Source organism: Anarrhichthys ocellatus, unplaced genomic scaffold (genome assembly GCF_004355925.1).
Source record: "Anarrhichthys ocellatus isolate YVR2014 unplaced genomic scaffold, GSC_Weel_1.0 scaffold7, whole genome shotgun sequence".
NCBI classification, from domain to species: Eukaryota; Metazoa; Chordata; class Actinopteri; order Perciformes; family Anarhichadidae; genus Anarrhichthys; species Anarrhichthys ocellatus.
Genome location: NW_022280037.1, coordinates 2,729,426 through 2,748,740, shown reverse-complemented (window position 1 = coordinate 2,748,740; position 19,315 = coordinate 2,729,426). Strand labels below are relative to the sequence as shown.

The 19,315-nt window shown below is 41.2% G+C and overlaps 1 protein-coding gene across 1 annotated transcript; it reads right to left on the bottom strand.

Moving 5' to 3' along the window:
* Positions 1-1,923: 1,923 nt before the first annotated feature.
* On the bottom strand, positions 1,924-17,551 carry LOC116383642 (RAS guanyl-releasing protein 1). Its single transcript, XM_031847647.1, has 17 exons — positions 17,317-17,551; positions 16,571-16,746; positions 12,042-12,147; positions 10,431-10,493; positions 10,212-10,343; positions 9,431-9,584; positions 9,086-9,259; positions 8,165-8,281; positions 7,806-8,081; positions 7,312-7,392; positions 6,642-6,746; positions 6,368-6,477; positions 5,785-5,929; positions 5,586-5,622; positions 5,066-5,197; positions 3,733-4,052; positions 1,924-3,626 (listed from the first exon to the last, which is right to left on the bottom strand). Exons 1-17 carry the CDS (start codon positions 17,451-17,453, stop codon positions 3,492-3,494), a joined length of 2,400 nt encoding a protein of 799 aa, XP_031703507.1. The 5' UTR covers positions 17,454-17,551; the 3' UTR covers positions 1,924-3,491.
* Between the last annotated feature and the right edge of the window lie 1,764 nt (positions 17,552-19,315).

Genomic DNA, 19,315 nt, shown 5'->3' with positions numbered 1-19,315 from the left:
AATGTAGAAAATGTGCATCTGCAACATTTAGAGCTGGTTTTCTGTTCCTCTAAAGTACATCTTGACGAGCAATAACAGAGTCATCATGACAGCTGCACCGAATTGCATGTTAACATACATCTTACATTCCCTAAACAACATGTAACTCCAAGATGTACCTGGTGTCCTTTCACATGATGTGCATTATTCATAGTATGACTAACAAGTCCCAGGAACAAACAGTCTAATACTCTGACAGCATACAAAAACAAACTAAATAAGGGGCGTGTTTTTGTGAGTGTTATCAAGTATGCTTCTTTGTTTCCAGCCAAAATATTTGCCTGTGCCAAACCCAATGGGGAGCCGTTACTACAAGAAGAGAAGTTTCATTGTTTAGTATGCCAGCAAGAGGAATATTGTGAAGCCACTTCACTGGATATTTACAGGAAATACATGTCTGGGTCCATATATTGCTTTCTGGGTGTACACAGCCTTATTGTGAGGAATTCAGAGCCAGGAATGTCAGCTGATGTTTCTCTGTGGATACTTTCACAGTATACGATGTTGCCCACAAATTAATTTACCCTTGTATCAGCTTCAAGCGGCGCCTCGTCTCACTCTATTCTGCATTTACAAGGGGCTGATACGAGTGGATTTAGTCTGTATTATGAAGCAAAAACTACATGATTGTTAAAGGCCGGAAAGGGGACACAGCTGAGCAATGATGTTTCTGCTGGCAAACTCCTGTACAGCCTTTCTCTTGTTACACACCTCCGCTATCATCAAGGTTAATTAGAAATTTCACCATTGCTTCACGCTGTTTTCAAGCCACCTCCGGAAAATTTCCACAAATCTTTCTTTCCCCTCCATCTCTGTTTCTCCCTCTGCTCTCCCACAAGGGTCCTTTGGCCATCGTTAGAACTTAATGAACTCAGTTTAATAATCAAAGGGAATTAGTGGAGTTCGGCTGTGGCGTTGTCGTATATCCTGCAGGCGTTGTGTTGCTGGCTCTTCCTTGTGTTTGAAATGAGCGTGTGTTAAATGTGTTGTGTTCTCATTGTGTTCCCCGTGTCCCACACTCTGCTATCAGGGGGACGTAATGGGATCTTTCCCTAATTAGTTTCGGAGTGTGTTCATTAGACTTAGCAGATTCAGTTAACTTATGGGTATCTCACAATGGCCCAATTCCCCCAGGTACACCGATGTCTGGGAGATAAATCATCTCTGTCTGCACACTATAATGAGGCAGACTCTGTCATAGTTTGCTCTCAATGTATGGAGAGCTAAGTTATGCACAATATCAGTTAGCCCACATGTGTTTTGCAATTTCCGTCGGGCTTTAATGCACCACAATTCATTTTGTTTACATTCTATGTTGGGTTTGTAAATGGATTTTAGACTGATAAATGTATCTTTGCGGTGACTGCTTTAACATGTCAGGGTACATACATTCCTTATTTCAAGCTTGTTTTGTAGCCCTGATGGATAAAAAGCAGCCTTTGCTGGTGCATCGTCCCTCGAGTTTAACACATGGTCTCACTGTCACTTTCTCTCAGCCAGCCATGATATTGGAAATTATTCAGCATTAGCGTGCAGAGCCTGGTAGACTTGGGATGTTACTCCCTTTCAGCGGGGTGTCACATTCAAATAGAAGTAAATTAGCTGTCACCAAGGCTTGGTTTGGGAGCTGCTGCTATGCCTCAGAGACGATCCGGGTCTCTGCTCACTGCCAAGTCGATGCAAGGCAACAAGTCATTATAGCTGCAAGAAATAAAGAAGTACAATGTAATTTGAGTCAAATGGCTTTCTTTAGCCGAGGATGAATTAACACCAAAGAAATGCACATACTGAATCACAGCACTGGTGTAAACTACCTGCTGTGTGCTGTTTTGCCTCAAGAAAGCTGAAAGATTAGCTGAAAGTTGCACTCTCATTATACGGGCCAGCATTGTGTGTGTGTGTGTGTGTGTGTGTGTGGAGCTGGACTCATTACCAGCAGCAATGCTGAAGGGACAGGGAAGATTCACACAGTCTCCAGACAACAGGGTGACACAGTCTGTCTTTTAAGGTTCGTGTCTCGCAAATCCATCAGTCCACCATTTAATAAAATTATACAGAACAATTAACTGATGATGATTCTTAAATATATCTCTGAACTTTCTTCTTATATCTCTGCTTTCCTCACCTTTAAACTTACAAAATGTTTGTTTTTTTAGTTGGGAAAGTGCAGAAAATGATCCCTTTTTTTGCTATTTAATTTGATAAGTGTCTAATGTAAAACACAGATGAGAGTGCAACATTTATAGAACAAGTCCCAGAGAGTCTGAAAACTCAATAAAAGTCAATAGTCATTAGCGAGACCCTGAAAAAATAGTATGAGGCTTTAGTGGCCCCCAGTGGTCAAACTGAGTAACACAAGCAAAGATTTTATATAGAATACAGTATTTATTATCACAATAAGAGAACAATACTGAGAGAACAGATGAGCCTTGACTTTATTAAGATGGCACTGTGTATACTTAGTATTTACAGTACATTACACGCATTACAAACACATGTAGCTTGACTCACAGTACAACACTCTCACAACAATAAGGTGATATGGCTGCACAATGAAAATAAATGTCAATCAATATGATGCCAAGTAACACACACACAAGCATAAATAATTCACTGAAAGTACCAGCATGCTGTACAAAATGTTCATTTCTGTTACTCCCTACATGACCTGTGTAGTGTTTGAAACAATAAATATTAACAGAAGCACTGACAACATCTTGTGCATTGATATGAACGGGGACAACGATGCAGAGCAACAAAAGTTCTGTACATCTGATGCCTCCAACCTTCATTCTGCTGCTGTAATCAGTGGGCAATCGTGTTTAACAATAATAATAATGTTGCACCTGCGATAATCACAATAAACGTTTTGTTTTCCTCTGATTTCCATTTTATGTTTAACATAAATATCTAGTCTTATTATTGATCAAGAACTGATCAAACACATTTTGCCCTATTTTCACTCTTAAATACTGCACTCCTCCATTCAATATCTGTTTCTATGTTTACCTTAAACATAGGGAACTCCGTTCCAGCTCCTAATGGTTCACTAAAAAAAGTGAGTAATGCTCATTGCAACAATTTTCATTCTTCTTCAATACAGTAGAAGGGCGCCTTCTGCTCACTAGAACCTTCTTTAAGTATAACACCACAGTATTGTTACTGTATTTACTGTAGCTAGTTCCAAAAAAATCGATACTCCTCAAAAAGGTTCTTAACCTCGTTATTGGTGACATAATGATTGGCTTTTTGGTTTGACTGTATACCATTAGCATTAAAACACCTTGACTAGCTATGTGCATTATATCTTACTTAATGCCAAATGGATTGGGTCAGACTGGTAAAACATTTGCTCTGTTCATGACCAATAACTTATTGGATCCAGATTTATACATGTTGCCATAGGGGGGCAGCAGCAGTCTCCCTAGAGGAGGTCCAGTGTAAGTGTGTGTCTAGGAGGAGGAGTCCTCCTCCACAGGGTGGAGAGCATGCCTCTTGAGCAGTGTCTTTAGTATCTCCACCTCCCGCTCTGCCTCCTTCAGCTTCCTACATAGTGTCCCATTGGCTTTCTGGAGCCTCTGGTTGTCCTGCGAAAGACACAGAAGATTTGTATCATGCATAGTAACTGTGGTGCATTTAAGTACTGTGCCTTTTGTTTAGGAGGAAAAATGAAACTTGGTTCTGGACACTCACTGATTCCAGAGATTCATAGGTGGGTTTGTTCTCCTCATCTGGCTCTGTAGGCTTTTGCGCAATAGAAGCTCTGTTTTCCCACTTGGCACAGTGTCGCTGTTTTCTCTGGGGCACCGGGCTGGGACATGAGGTGAGGAGGGGTGTTGTTGGGACCAGCAGAGAAGGCTGAAGGCAGCTGGCCTCAGGGTCTGCTGAGGACAGTTGGAGTCCCTCTGTCTGGGTGGCACTATTGACCCACCGACGCCTCGAATAGGAGGCGACTGGGGAGTCTGGGCTCCAGTCTTTGCTGTCATCTGGCGGGTAGGGGAAGGGACATTCTTCTAAAATTGGATAAAATAAGATAATTCTTAATTGGTCCCGCAGTGGGGAAATTTACAGGATTACAGCAGCATAGTGGATAGTGCAAACAAGAGACATAGTAAAAAAACAAGTAGTATAAATGAGTAAATGCGTAATATAACAGTAAAGAATATTACTAATAACTAATAACTAAAATATTATATATACAGACAGAATCATTTTTGTATTGCAAAGATTTTTAATGTCGTTAGTGTTGGGTGTTGACGGGGTCATTATCAGTAATTATTTTAAGTGAGACAAATGGAAAATGCAGATTGTTATCATTACATACCTGACTTGACCTTTTTTCAAAATCATGTATTTAAGGAGAACAAGCTCATAAGATTCAATTGATAAGGGGTCACAAAACAAAATTACTCAATTCAGTATGCACTGAAAAACAAGACAAATAAACCACATGCCAGAATAGCACGTCACAAAGACTCATTTGAAGAGGGGCTGTGTTAATATAGCCCCCATGCTTTTAACCAAGTGTCTTGATGTGTCAATCCTCCCTAAGTAAAATCGAAAGCTCTTCTTCTGTTCTGAATGTAGTAGCTTTCTCACTGCAGGTGGGTAGCTTCAGTATTATTGTAAATGAAACGGTTCCCTAATGCCAGCTGGGGGGAAACCACCCTGACAGTAGACCCTGTGCTCAAGAAGTGTTTTCTTTAAGCTGGAGCAAACTAAAGTGAAGTCATGTAAATTCTGACTTTTATTGTTTTCTGTACAGTGTGTCGGGCAATACCGATTACCAATACAGGAAATAACTTAGTTGATGAACATGTGCCTTAAAAAGTCTCTGCCACCAGATGGCACCTGTCTCAGGGACTTACTGATCGCTGCCATGTTACATGCATGTTATTGTCTTCATAGTTCAGGTGAGAGTCTGCATCTGTGGGAACTTTTGTAAAATGATTGTATTTGTTGTTACTGTGTGTATTAATTGGACTGTTTATGCATGCAGATAATGAACCCAATCACCCAAACCCACCCTCTGAGGTGCCCATGGTGACAGGGGTGGAGCTCGGTGTCGGACTGTCGATAGCATTGGTCACTTTGGCGTTCTTCTTGCACTCAAACGCCACCTGGTCCTTACACAGCCTGTGGCAGTTCATCCCACAGTCTGAGCCAAAGAAAGCACAACATGTCAGAACAGGAACTAGCGTTAGTCTAACATCTACAAACTGACTTCTACTGACTTTTCTTTGAACACCATCTCTTCTGCAAATGCAACTCTCAAGACTTTTGCATGCTTACCGTCAGGCAAACAAATAGCTCTCAGATCTATTGAGGGACGGGGGAGGGGGAAAAAACTGTGGTTCTGGCTGCAGATTTCTTTTTTTTTTCATGTGCTGCAAGGCTCATCTAGCTGTGTGCAACACAGAAAACCACACTACACCGTCTTACGATAGCTTCACTTCACCTGCTCCCCACAAGACAATGTGTGCACCTCATGTTTAAGCATGATACTGACTGACTTTTTGTTGGGCCAAAGATATAATAATAATCACCTCTGCATCTGTAGCCTTGCTTGATGACACCCCACAACTGTGAAGAAGAATATGAAGACTGTTTTCACATCACTGTAGCAAAAGCAAAACTAAAAACAAGATTACATATTGTAAAAGTCTTTTTTTTTGTTGTTGCCCTGACATAATAGTTAAGCAGTTTCATTATTTCATCATACATTGAGTTTTTGTGGTGACTTACAAATCCTGAGCAGTTGTCACAAAAGGTTGGTTTCATGTAAGTGGTCTCCTGGAAGTTGTGGACAAAGCCGAGACCCAGTTTGGAGCAGATGACACTCGCCCGCATGAAATAGGCTGTGATCTCCTCTCTGCTGATGAGGCCTTCCCTGGACAACCACAACACATACACAGTATAACTTATAACAAATGAAACTGAGCTGTAAATGAGCAGTATATATGGGAAGCGGATAGTATCTTAACTTCATATCTTAATGTTTGGTATTGTCTGACCTGGATTATTTGTTTGCACCCTCCTCTGCTACACACTAAACCACTTTGTCATTGTGTAATGTGAAAACATAACCCTCAAATATGGTGGTTTTTATGTTTAGGTCTAAATGAGGGATCACATGTTATACTGGACGAGCACGAGAAATAAAACGGTGATCATTTAGTTGTGAGTGTTATGTTAAGTTCTGCAGCTATTTTTTGTTTCCTGTTGCTATCACTACAAATACCACTTTTTCATTCCTTTCCTCTGAAGTCACAAATGAGCTCAGAGCGTGTGTGTGTGTGTGTGTGTGTAACCTGTCAAACAAGCTCACTTCTCTTTGTCCATGACACAGAAGGAAAACGGAAAGCTAGCTGCAATTTTCTCAAATTCCTCTTGAGAGATGAAGCCGTTCTCGTCGTGATCGTAGTTCTTAAACACGGACTGTGAAAGACAAGAGGCAAACACCATTGTTGCTACTATTAGTGCACAATAGCTGCGAGAGCAGGCTGTCAAAATGGCAGCATCCAGAAGAATAGTTAAAATATTTGATTATGGTTATATAACAGCATTGCTGAGTAGCTACACTTGAAAAGGGAAGTACTTACATCCACCATTCTCTGCACATGTTTGCTGATGGTTCGGGGATCAGGTTTGGGAGCCACTCCTGGTGCCCAGTCCACAACCACTGGAGGTCTAGAGGGGGTGGCTGGCTGATAGAAAATGAATATGTCATTAAAAAAACAAGCCTGCACTCGCAGATAAACATGCAAACTATTATCTGAGCCATTCTGTTCCACTAAATCTATGAATGTCCTTCAGAAGCAGAGGCAATGCTGGCGAACTATTCTTTGAAAAAAGGTGAGTAATGCTTTGAAGGACATTTATGTATTTCGCCATTTTAGGAAATAATTTGCTTTCTTGCAGAGAGGCGAATGAGAATATTGGTAGCGCTCTCATGTTTGTAAATATGTAGCTGTAGCCAGCAGCCGGTTAGCTTAGCTTAGCATAAAGAATGGACAATGGGAAAACAGCTTTACACTTAGAGTTTTGTACAGAATACACATAGGAGATGCGCCATGAGCATTGGTGAGCATTAGAGGTGCTGGTAATTCGATTTTGTCACCTTTGGACAGAACCAGGCAAGCCATTTCCCTTGTTTCCAGTCTTTAAGCTAAGCTAACCGGTAGCTTCATATTTAGCATACAATCGAAAGTGGTAGCAATCTTTTCATTGTGGCTGGTAAACAGTTGTTAACTGTCTGCTTCTATCACTCACAAGTGCTTTACAGTTCTTGGGTTCCCTGGTGTAAGACAGTTCATAGATCTCATCCTCAGTGTAGTAAAGGTCCAAGGACAGCTGTAGGGAATGAGAGAACACATGACGGCACATGAGAGGTAAACAGAAAGAGTAAGAGCTCTCTTTAGAGCTAGATTTTTGTCCTTGAAACATGTTTTGATGAGGGCAATATTAGGTCACAGAGTAACCATTATCTCTTCATGGGCATTCTGTGGTTCAAGTATGATTACAGCACCGCACACAGATGGCACAACAATACAGCAATCTGAACTCTCTCTCTCATTCACACTCGGTTCGTCACCCACACACTCATAGATCATAGACTCTCATCCCACCCACACACGCGCAGACAATCCACATGCTGTAAGGCGCTCATTTGCATCTGTGCTTGCGTTCAATTTAGTGAATCACATCAAGCTACATAACAATTTGAAAATAATCAAAAGGTAATGTTGTATTGAAGGGTGCACTACCGTCAACAAATGGACCAGGTCCTTGTTCGCGTCCAGCCTCGGATGGATTTGCTGGAGCTGGATCAGCTCATTAATGTGGCTGTAGAGTGCCTGGAGCTTCTGGACATTCACCTTGTTGTTCTCCACATAGTCTGACATGGCCTCGTTAACCGAAATCAGATCTTTGAGGTGAACGCCCAGAATAGGGATTTTAAAACCTGTACACCTGTTGTAAGCTTGTCTATAGTTGTCATAGTTTCTGCAAGAGGACAGCAGGTCTGTCATCTCGTTCAGTACCTGGGGAGGGAATAGATTTCCTTTTGTGAGAATGCTTTGGCTCTAAATATGAACGGGATCTTGTGGTGGTAGGTGTCATTTACCTTGGTGACCTCGCTGGGTACATGTGAGGTGGTGTCCTTCAGTCTTGATATCGAGCTGTGACAAAGCCCTCCCACCACCGCCATTAGTGTGTTGTAATTGTGCATGAGATGTAGATTCTGGTGGACGTACACAAAAAAGCACACAAATCAGTCCATCCGCACACACACATAAACATGCACAATTAAACTTGTTCCAGGTAGCCCTGGTTATATAATTCACAACACTGCAGTTACATAATCCACTTGCATTGTTGGGCTTTTCTTACTGCGCTCTGATATCTCACTCTTTTTTCGAAGTGCTTTTCCCTCTCTTTTCTGTTCTCTAAATTCTTGCTGTCACTGGAGCATTATGGTGTGAAATTCGTTTCCACACCCATGGGTTTGAGGTTGACAGCAGTGAGCAGCAGCAGACTGGTGCATTAGTGTAACAGTGCAAGAGGTGCTCCAGAGTACAAGCCTGCCTAACTGCTCCCTTGTCAGCGCATTGCTTCTCAGCAGGCCACAGGCAGCTTCACATTGGAGTGGTTTTAGAAGCAAGGTTTACACTCAAGAGTCATTTCTGTCTTTTCCACTTCCGCATCCTCCTCTATGTCTAAGTATGTTCCACTTGACGACTCCATTAGCTTGCATTCAGTTAATACTTTTCTATTGGGAAAATCTTAGGATATGCTAAAAGCCTGCAGCAGAGCTGTTGAAAATCATTACCAACTCTTTATGAATACGCATTATGCAACTGCCAATTATGTAGCATCTATAGTGCTGTTCAGAGTATGAAAATAGGATGTCATTAGTTGGATAAAGTGCATGAACAATAGCACGTAGATGCAAGTAAAGAGGAAATGTGTCAAATAGAAGTACATTTTTCTGCTAAACCAGGAACAGAAAGTGCAAGTAGTAGCGAGAGGTTGATTAAACCACTACCTTTGCCACGTGGATAAACTTGGTGAAAACCTCAGCCCTCAGCTGAGCTGTCGGCCTGCTCAGCACCATCAGCTGAACCCACTGGGAGATACCATTACACAGGGCGATGGAACGCTCCATCACGGGGATGTCCTTCATGCAGCAGCTTCTAATGTAATTCTGAAAGTCTACAAACTGACAGAGAGAGGAGCATAAACTGCTGAACGGAAACTGGAAGGCATTTCCCGTCGAGAGGAAATACCTTCTGGTTTTCAGTTCACAGAGATGCACGTCAAATAAACAAATCATCAACGTGCAAATGATGAACCAGGTACACTCGAATAGTGTTTTAGTGTGTATACTCACTGATATCCTGCAGAAGGACTTGAATTCCAGGAAGGTGAGATGCTCAGCCAGCTCAATGGGCTCCAGGTGATCAAAAAGAAGAGAGACCTTCCTCTTTTTACTGCTGTTAGCTTTGATCTTCTGGCTGGCCTTCCACGACCAGTCCCGTTCATTTCTAGAACACACCATCCAACATAACACAACTGCATTTACAATCAGCAGTTTAACAGCTTTAAACATTGTTGTGTCTATCAATACAGACTTGTGTTAATGTGCTAGGGAATTATCTTATCTAGTCAAGATGCAAACACTTCCAAAGTTACCAATATGCTAAATTATATATACATTTCGGACATAACTGTGCAGCCATAAATTGTACAGTTTTGATTTATTTTATTTCAACAATTCATATATATATATATATAATATTTGTTCTTTTCTGATTGTAAATTGAATATCTCAGTGTTTTGGGCAAGACATTGAAGACATCGCTGTGGGTTCTGGGAAATAGTGACATTTTCTGAAACTTTATCGACTACATGATCGATTGATTAATTGAAAAAAATAATAGCGGATTAACAAATGATTGTTAGCTGCAGCCCAACTAGCCAAGTGGTCAAGTGCGGCAGATAGAAGACACATGTGCACGTGATTTTCCAACCATGCGAAAGCTACATAAGCAGCCTCAAAGTTATACTGTTCACAGTTCAAAGTCTGTATTGTGGATCGTGACTGAACAAACCACTGAGTGTTGTTTTGGCCTAATGTCTCAGTTGCCAGCTGGTCAGAGATTAACACTTACATCCATTTGGTCTCGAGGAGAGAGCAAAGATGCTCCTGTCCCTGCTCTCTGATCAGCTCCCGAAACTGGTCCAGGCTGTCTGACAAGCTGTGGTGCAACCGGAACATCATCCAGAATTCCTGGATCCAATGCCTGCAGGTCAGAGATGATGCCATGAGACCGATACAGAACATACAATTAAAATTACACTCGTACAATGCGTCGTTGTGTTAAACTGACCTGATGAGGTAGCATATCCTCTGGCACTCTGTTGGCTGCTCGTTGTCCAGCGCTATTTTGAATGTGAGGGCTTTGGTGAAGGAGCTGATTTTGACTTTTTGTGATTAGCAACCTCGGTAAAGATTGGTTTTATCGTCTGAAAGTTAAAGCTGGGATTCACATCAGGTGTCAGCAGCGGTTCAGGCTTTACAACACTTTTGTTTCGGTGAAAATTGTTGTCGGTAAATCATTGAAATTGTACAAGAGTTTTGAGTAAACAATGAACACGTGTCTATTTTGACTGCAGGGTGTCTTTCATACAAACAACTCATTAATAAAACTACAGCAAATAAGCAAAAAGCGAACAGAAGTGGCATTTGGTAATGTGGGAGGAGGCGACTGCATGAAGCAAAGCTCTGATGAGCATCACTGAATGAATCATTCTGGCATACAGAAGTAAGCGAATAACAAAATGTACAAAGAGAACACACAATCAATGCCTCATATACCGTAAAGCAGCCGTGGATTAATGTGCATTGTTTAGTGGTCGCACTCTGACGACGTTTTTATCAAAGCCCATCAGAATATTATTATTTGACATGGTCGCTCTGGCTTCCGATTTGCACACGTTGACCACAAAAACACTGTCCTGACAATTTATATACAGTAGACACACAATAACATTTCCTTATTATACTAAGCAGCTCTTCTATATAGACTGACACTAAAGCTCTCAATTGGCAGAAATCAGCTTGAAGTGATTCATATAAAAAGGCTAATTGCGTCATGGGAGCAGAAGATCTGCCCACGCAATCCCAAGGCCAGACTGTGATGAAGGCTGTTAATGGCCCCTGTGTCTCTTCCCCACATCCTTACCCACACACTGAACTTATTTGATGTATCCTTTTGGGTCTTCGGCTCAGAACGAGAGGGTTAAAAATAGCAGAGTGGCATTCGGCGTTGCATGCTCTGACGTGGGTTTGTGTGAACGGGGACTCTTTAAGCAATAGAGGGTCTGTGTTTATATATAGTTGAAGAGGATCTGAATGTGAAAGCGGCAAAGGTAATTAACACCTGAAACCCACATGCTGGTCACCGGGGTCAGTAGGCTCCTCTGAGAGGCTTAGTGGTGCCACTGCTGTTTCCTGAAAGGAAGCCTAGATTACAAGCCTTTCACTCAAGTCACATCACTAACAAACAAACAAAAACACAAGGTGTTTTCAAGGTGTGAAAGCGGGAAAATGAAAGAGACAGAATCAAACATTTTGGAAAGAGACCCAACACGTGATGGTAATCGACTCCCTGTTATTGAACGCATGGGATACAGGGCCCAGAGTGAAGGGAATTTACATGGACAGAGATGTAAAAGGTCTACACCAACTGACAGCAGGAGTAAACATGAGCTGCCACTTGCCTATCACATTTTACACTGACAGCTACAGGCCGTCGTTAGCCAAGTACAAGCTTGATTGCCAGTTGCTGTTGACAACCAAAGGAAAGCAGCACACAACAGAGCCAGTGATCTGATCCCGAGTTGCATTTGGTGCTCAAAATTGGCCAGTGCATTGTTTGAATCATCTGTCTGTGTTGAGATAGCGGTTACAGCTTAATGTCGGACTGTTGGAAGGATATAGAGCGGTGAGTTTGTCCAGCAGATCACAGGAGGAGATGTGGATACGGTGCATGGTCAGGGTGATGTTCAACAGATGGCTGCTTCCACACACACCACCATCCGAGTCTGCAAGACAAAATGCACAGACTTTCAATTTACCCTCCTTGCTACAACGTGGAGAAAAAAACAAAACACCTTTTGCAAGTCAACATGTCATCCCTTAAAATAAAATTTTCATCAGAGGTGATACAAGGTTTCCGTTGTTTAGGTTGTATCACACATCATTGCTCTGCCAGAGCTATGGGTTAATGTTGAAAAACAAACAGACTAAGCAGTCACCTTTGTCAAGGATCAGGCTGGTGAATCATTCTCTTTGCCAATAAGTCCTATGTCACAAATATATACTTTCATATGAAAATATAGAATATCACAGCCTTATCCTTCATTTAATATTTTCTGGATGAAATGTGATGATGGATGGACCACTCTTTGCAAATATACCAATGTCTATGGATGCAGTGCTTCATAGATTATCCTGGAGTATTCCTTTGTTTACAAATCTCTTGATTATGATCCCATGACTCTGACTAACCCTCAAGTGTTACCTGTGAAAACCTTGACATAGATATTCCCATCATTGACAGCAGAGGGTTAGGTTAACCTGCTAAAACACCAACTGAAAGCATACACTGTAACACATTTTGTCATACTGTCCAGCACGGACTCCATTTGTGAAGATTTGCCTTTCCTCTGATTGTGTGAACCTCTGCGGCTTGCTAGTCTCACTACCTTTTTCACTTCCGTCTTCCTTGTGTATATCTCACTTCCTCCCATTGTGGCCAGACCACCTTTTCTTATCTCGGTTGTCTGATGCTAGGCTACAGCTGACATCTTGAGACCCACGGAGTGGGAAACATTCTTGTCGACCACTTCAAAAAAAAAACGAGCCTACATGTGTACAAAATATTACGTAAAATCACAACGCCAGGTCTGACCTTTTAATTGCAGAAAACACATTTTTCCTGCCCACTTAAGCGTAGCAACACACCACTTATCTTAAAAACAACGCTACATGCAGTCAATTAGCGACGGACGCAAAGAAGAAGAGCTTTTAATTGCATCTTGAAAATATTCTGTATATATCACGGTACATTTTAGGCTGTTCACATCTCCCTTCGACAATCTGTAAAGAATGAAATCATTGTGCTGAAAATGAGTGAGTTCTCAAGCTGAGAATTGTTTCCCTTTAGGCTTTACCAGTGTCTTGACACTATCAAGGACATCAGGGAATCTGTGGACCCACTTTTAAACCATATCACCTTGGAAATACCTCGGACGCCATGGCAACATGTTTTCTAATCTTTGTTATCTGTAAGCAACTCACCACTCCAGCTGCAGCTGAGTAATCTAGCCCTCATATCCTGCATGGGGTGTGTTTCTGTTTGTAACACGCAGCCTCTACCAGTCAAAGCCAGTGAATATCAATTTCCTCACCAGTCAAGTCAATAAGAGAGTAAGAGAGAAGAAGAGTGAAACAATGCCTCGCAAATTAAAATAACATGGCTGGTATTAAGTACTAACGCTTTGATGCAGTTAAGACATTCAGAAAGCAATACACACTTCTTCTTCTTGACATTTGTGATAAACTCAGGTAAAAAAAAGAAGCCCTTTTTACTCAAATTATCAACTCGCACTCGTATTTTACTTCAAACACTGGCAACAGGTATCAGGTGTGAATCAGCCAAAGTCAGAGCTATGGCAAATGCACAACAGGAAGTCATGACTCTCCATCAAGTTAACAATTGCTCCATCCCTTTTTTCACAACTTTCCAACCACTAACCCTCCCTGTGCAGGGTTAATTGCAGGAGGAAATCCCCTCTGTACTGTCTGTTCCTGACTGGAAAATTAGGAAAGCTGCCGCCCGCTACACTGGCAATGTGTGATACTGTATGGTGATAAACACAGCCCAGGGGCACGCAGCGCCTGGCTCACTTTTAAGGTTATCTTAGACATTCATCAGCTGCTGCAAACCTGCATGTCGCTTTACCTTGTTTTGACAGAGCCTTTCAGACTGAATGGTCTCTTTGTTTCAGAGGATTACAAATCAGATGCAGGTTGAGGATTATGTCTCTGTACTCTGAACAAACATCTCCAAAATGATCAGGACCCACAGTAAATGTATGGACTACCACAGGGAGTTTCTCTGCAGTTGAAGGTACATCGAAAGATTGTGGAGTAGTTTGACTAATTCTATCAAATAGAATTTCATGATTCAACTTTAAAAATATGTCTATATAAAGAAGAGTGTGGGAAAACTAGTTAGCCGGCGAGCAAAGAAGTAAGCTAAAAGCAATGTATATATATAGCTAAAAGTAATGGATAAACAGTTGAAATAGTTAACCTAAAGTAATGAACAATATAGATAAAAGAAATGGACAAATGGTTGATATCTACCCCATAGACATCTGACATCTGTGTTACGTTGACGCTCATCTTGGACTATTATCCCTGTACACGCACCTTTTGCACATCCCCTGGTCAATGTTTTTGCAAATCCTGCACAAAACTGTACAGCTCTCTTATTCAGAAAACATTGTATATCGTACATATTACAGTTACACCATACATACTAGAGTTATATTGTACCTATTTGTTATAGTATTATTTATAGTAATTTTCCTGTATTTTTATTGTAATTTTTCTATTTTGTATTTATGTTCTTGACCTTTGCAGTACATTGTCTGTATGTTTTCTTTCCTCTTAATATATTTATTGTATGAACCAAACACAAATGCAAATTTCATGTAAGCAAATAACCTACTTGGCAATGAACCTCATTCTGATTCTGAAATAGTTAGCTAGGAATAATGATAAAATGCTTGAATTGTCCAGCTTCTGCCACTCTAAGTTGTAGTAGTCCGAATGCAAACATTGATTCAATTGTATACGAAAATGATTGATTTTACATCTACTTTTATATCATTAATGGATTAATGCTATCCAATGTAAAATCACTTCAAATGAACACATTTGGAACATGATAGGGGGAGTTGATGGAGGAGTTCATCTGACAAGGGAGCCACTGCTTTAGAGGTTGAGGGCTCTCTATACGGCCAACAGAAAAGTTCTCACTGTAAGAATCATATCGTTTGATGTCTTACATATTTTATAAATGATATCTAATAAAAAGAAAACCTGTATAAATACAAATGAACTGTAAAATTAAATGTAATATGTGTATATGTATGAATTAGCTTGACATTGGGCATGTTCAGAGCGTGCAGTGTGGTTGAGAGAGAGTGATGATGTCAACAGCTATTGATCCACACCTCATAGTGCTCTGCATTTCAAAGGCTGGTCAGCATCTGAGCACCACTGTTAGGGGAGCTGACCTTTCCGCTCAGCCAGGCTTGAAGCTGCCATCAGGTAATCCTTCAAATAGCTCTTACGTGCACTCTCACATTTGAAAAGGTGGCAGGACTAGTGGACCTTAGGGGTTCGCCTGTCATGTGGGCCAGGAGGAGCAGGACTAATGTTCCATTTTATCAGGAGAAGCTGTTCAAGGAAATCCCCATTCAAAACACACTGTCCTCAGTGAGATACTATCTTGAGCATGTGCATGTGGATCTCACATTTTGACATTTTTTTTCAGCAAGTGTTCAGAGCATGCTATGATACTGCACTACAGGGTTTCTTTACTCTTCCTCTTCTGAATAATTCAGTTCCCTTCGTCAATCTGAAATGAGCAACAGGCTGTCATTACTGCCCGCTTTTACCTCTCCACAGATAAATGTAGTTATGGGATGTCATTTTATGCGCAGCCTATTGTAACGCCTCTCCATTGCTCTTGCTCCATTTGTGTAACCAGGCAACGGCAATTTGAAAGCGTGTCTCTGCAGAGACGCAATCACCATAACTCTGGGAGCACTCCTGACAACTTGATGAAGCCAATGATCATTGCTTGATTGATCCAGTTACAGCCCACTTAATCACTGCTGCTCTTTTTCATAGAAAAAACGATATATATATATCTTGCGTACAGTAAAATATTGATACTGATACATTCATTGACAAATAGAGTGATGTAAGAAATTATGATAAACGTAATCAAATACTGTTTTCCTCAATATTTTCAAATCACTTGAAGCAGAAGAAAACTAAATCTCACTGGCAAGCATCCATAGGACGGATTTCATCTTCAAAACATAAAACCCTACTTTAAACAAAAACAAATTCAACTGTCTAGAAAATCCATTTCACTTTCAAATGCCTTCTCTATTTCTTTAGGGGCTTGCCCAAACCTGTTGGAGGTTTGCGGCCAAATGCCAGGAAAAAAGGTGGGAAAAACAGAGACTTCTGGGAAACAACAACAGTATGTGATCACTCATGCACGAAGGCTTTTTATCTTCTTGTTTCTCAATAACAGAAACGAGTACTGCAGAAAAATCAAACTTAGACTAAACATTCACAAAAGGCTTCAGTGTTACACAAACACGGACCACACACACCGGTGCTCAATCCTCATGCTGTACATCAGCTTTAACTCACCAAAGCACTGCAGACAGGCCTGGATGATGTCCTCCCAGCTCCCCCCTTTGGTGAGGGGACCCAGGGACATCATGGATTTCCCAGGGGCGGTTTGGGCCGGGCTGGGTTTGTGGAACCTGTGAGGGCGGCCTGGAGGAGAAACTCTAGACTTGGAGCTGCATCCTGGAGACACTCTCCTTGAGAAACACCAACACAAGAAGAGTGAGGGGGAGGAGGGGACAGGAGGGCTTGCTGCAATGAAAGTCTATTCGTACACGTGTTTCAAGCCTTAATCTCATGAGACCACAGATGATGACACATGAAACGATCTGTGCAATTGTCACAAGAAATCGGAGCCATTGTTTGAATTTAAGAACCCCACTGGAATTTAGCTCTTCATTGTTCTCATTTCCTTCCTTTTAACTTAGGGAAATACCGGTTGATTGCGGACATCCAGTTTAACCAGTTGAATGACCAGTAAACAAGAAGGAATTTGTTCGAAACATGTATTTTAAGTGCAGCAGGTCAGAAAGTAACAACAGTTTAGATTAAAGAACCTGTGCGTAAAGTAATTGAGTAGCCTAAAGTTAGCGGTTCACGCACCGTTTAGGCACAAATAATTGAAAAAAGCCTGTTTATTAAGCACTAAGAACGGTCACTAGCACAACACTGATAATTGAAAGAATCAAGTTATTGTTGAATAAGTGCGCACATTTTCGCCAAAACCACACAAGAAACTCCGCTCCAAAAAATATGATCTGACTTACGCATCGTCCTTTCCCTTTTCGTCCGACGTTATATTTTCGTTTTGGTTGTTTTCTTTTGATTGACACCCCATGGCGAGGTACTGGGCGACGAGCGGCTGAACTAGGCTGTCCATCTGTGTTCGCCTCGATGGGAGCATTTCATTGCTCTGCTCGGCTCAGTGCGCCTCCGCGGTCTCAGCAGCATTGTGCTGACTCGTCAATGGACGTTACACAATTAAGTCACCCAGCTCGTCTGTGAGTGGGCGGCCGTGGTGCCGGGCTTGTCACTCACACAGAGCGGGCTCTGTACGTAGGCTTCTTCTTTATTTTACAACTTTAATTTAAGAGTTAGTTTGGTCGTTGGTGTCTGTTTAGGGGAAGAGCAGGAGAAATGAAATGCAGTTAAAACATTTTTTTTTCTATCGTCTCACTCGTTTGAAACTGTAATAAAATTGGATCATAGATTTCAGTCTGCTGTCCAACATAAAATCATATTCATAAAAAAATAAATCCCTATAGATTCACACAAAACCAGAGTCCATGTCTCTTTGGGGACATAAATACATTTAGGAAAATCTCTCTTGTAGTTTACTAAAACCTTTTTCGTTTGTTCAGACTGCAGAACAGGAAAAGGGTGGACCTTCCTCTAAAGATAACAGTGGTTGTAGGTTCCATGGAGGCTTTTATGGGGGATAAATGTATTGTACCAAACTGTAGTAGGTGTTCCAGGGACGAGGTTTCCTGAAGCCTTTCAACTGCTTTAAGAAGAGTCTTATCACACTTACCCGGGTGGAGAACAGAGCTCTGTGAGAAGGGATTCATGTAGACATTATGCCAATGAATAACAACACAGTGAGTCTGTTAACATGTTATAGCTAAATTGACACCTAAGGGCAATTAAAAGATTGATTTAAGGGACTGAACAAGTGATTATTCAGAACATTTTGTTTTTACGATGACAAAAACTATACATCTGGTGTGTTTAGGCATATTTTCTCAAATAAGAAATCATGTGCAAACACACCAGAGTTGGCACTGTGCTGCAATAGATAATGTGAAAACCTGTATAGGATATGATTGGAAATGCAACTAATAACAGCTTCTTCTTTTTCACCATAAAACATCAAGTTTAAGCAAAAAGGAACGCTGTTAAATTAGCTATGGAGCTTTGCGTTTGCCCTTTTTCACTTGAAATTAACAGTGCTCAGGCGGAGCAACACACTCCATAGCAAAGAATAATAGGTGCACACAGTCTGTGATTAAATCTGAGACAGCTCTGTGCTTCCTGCACCCCCGAGTGTCCTGCCTTTGATGAGGTGCCTCCCTGTGTGCTGTCCACAGGCTAGTAGTTTGAGTTCATGAGTTTCCACAGGCAGACTGAAGTCATAAGAACCTGTGTATTAACAGCTGGCTACTTCTGATAGCTTGTCTGCACCCTTTTCTGAGTCAGTGCTGTTATCAGACCAGTCAGTGAGGCCTTAAGCCTGCCCTCATGTGGCAAATCTAAATCTGATCCCAGTTTTATCTCATTACATTGAGCCACGGTACTGGTGACAGAAATGAAATAAAAATATAACAATTGACAAATTTTGAATGATTTGTCAAGGAATGAGTGACATTACTCTTTGTTTCCCATCTCACTGCAGCACTGCTTCTGACATTATATGATACATTTGGGTGGACCATATTTCTACATAAGATTATGTACGCTGAATGACCCCGTGTCAAGTTAGAAATCAAAATATTTCTTAGAAAGTTATAATCTCTGAATAAGTGTTCAAATTCTTCTCTTTAATTGCATTTTCTATTGTAAAGGTAAGATATCATATTTGTTTTTTCTGCACACCCGGTCATTTAAAGACGACCAGGCATCATCCTTGTGGTCAGACATTGCTGCAAAATATGCACCCGTGGCCAATTAGTATAGTCAGCCAGTCTCTGCTGCAGCCAGCTGCATGGTGATTTATGTCTTCAGGGTGCAAGTTAAAATAGCATTGAATGATTTTTTTTTGGGGGGGGG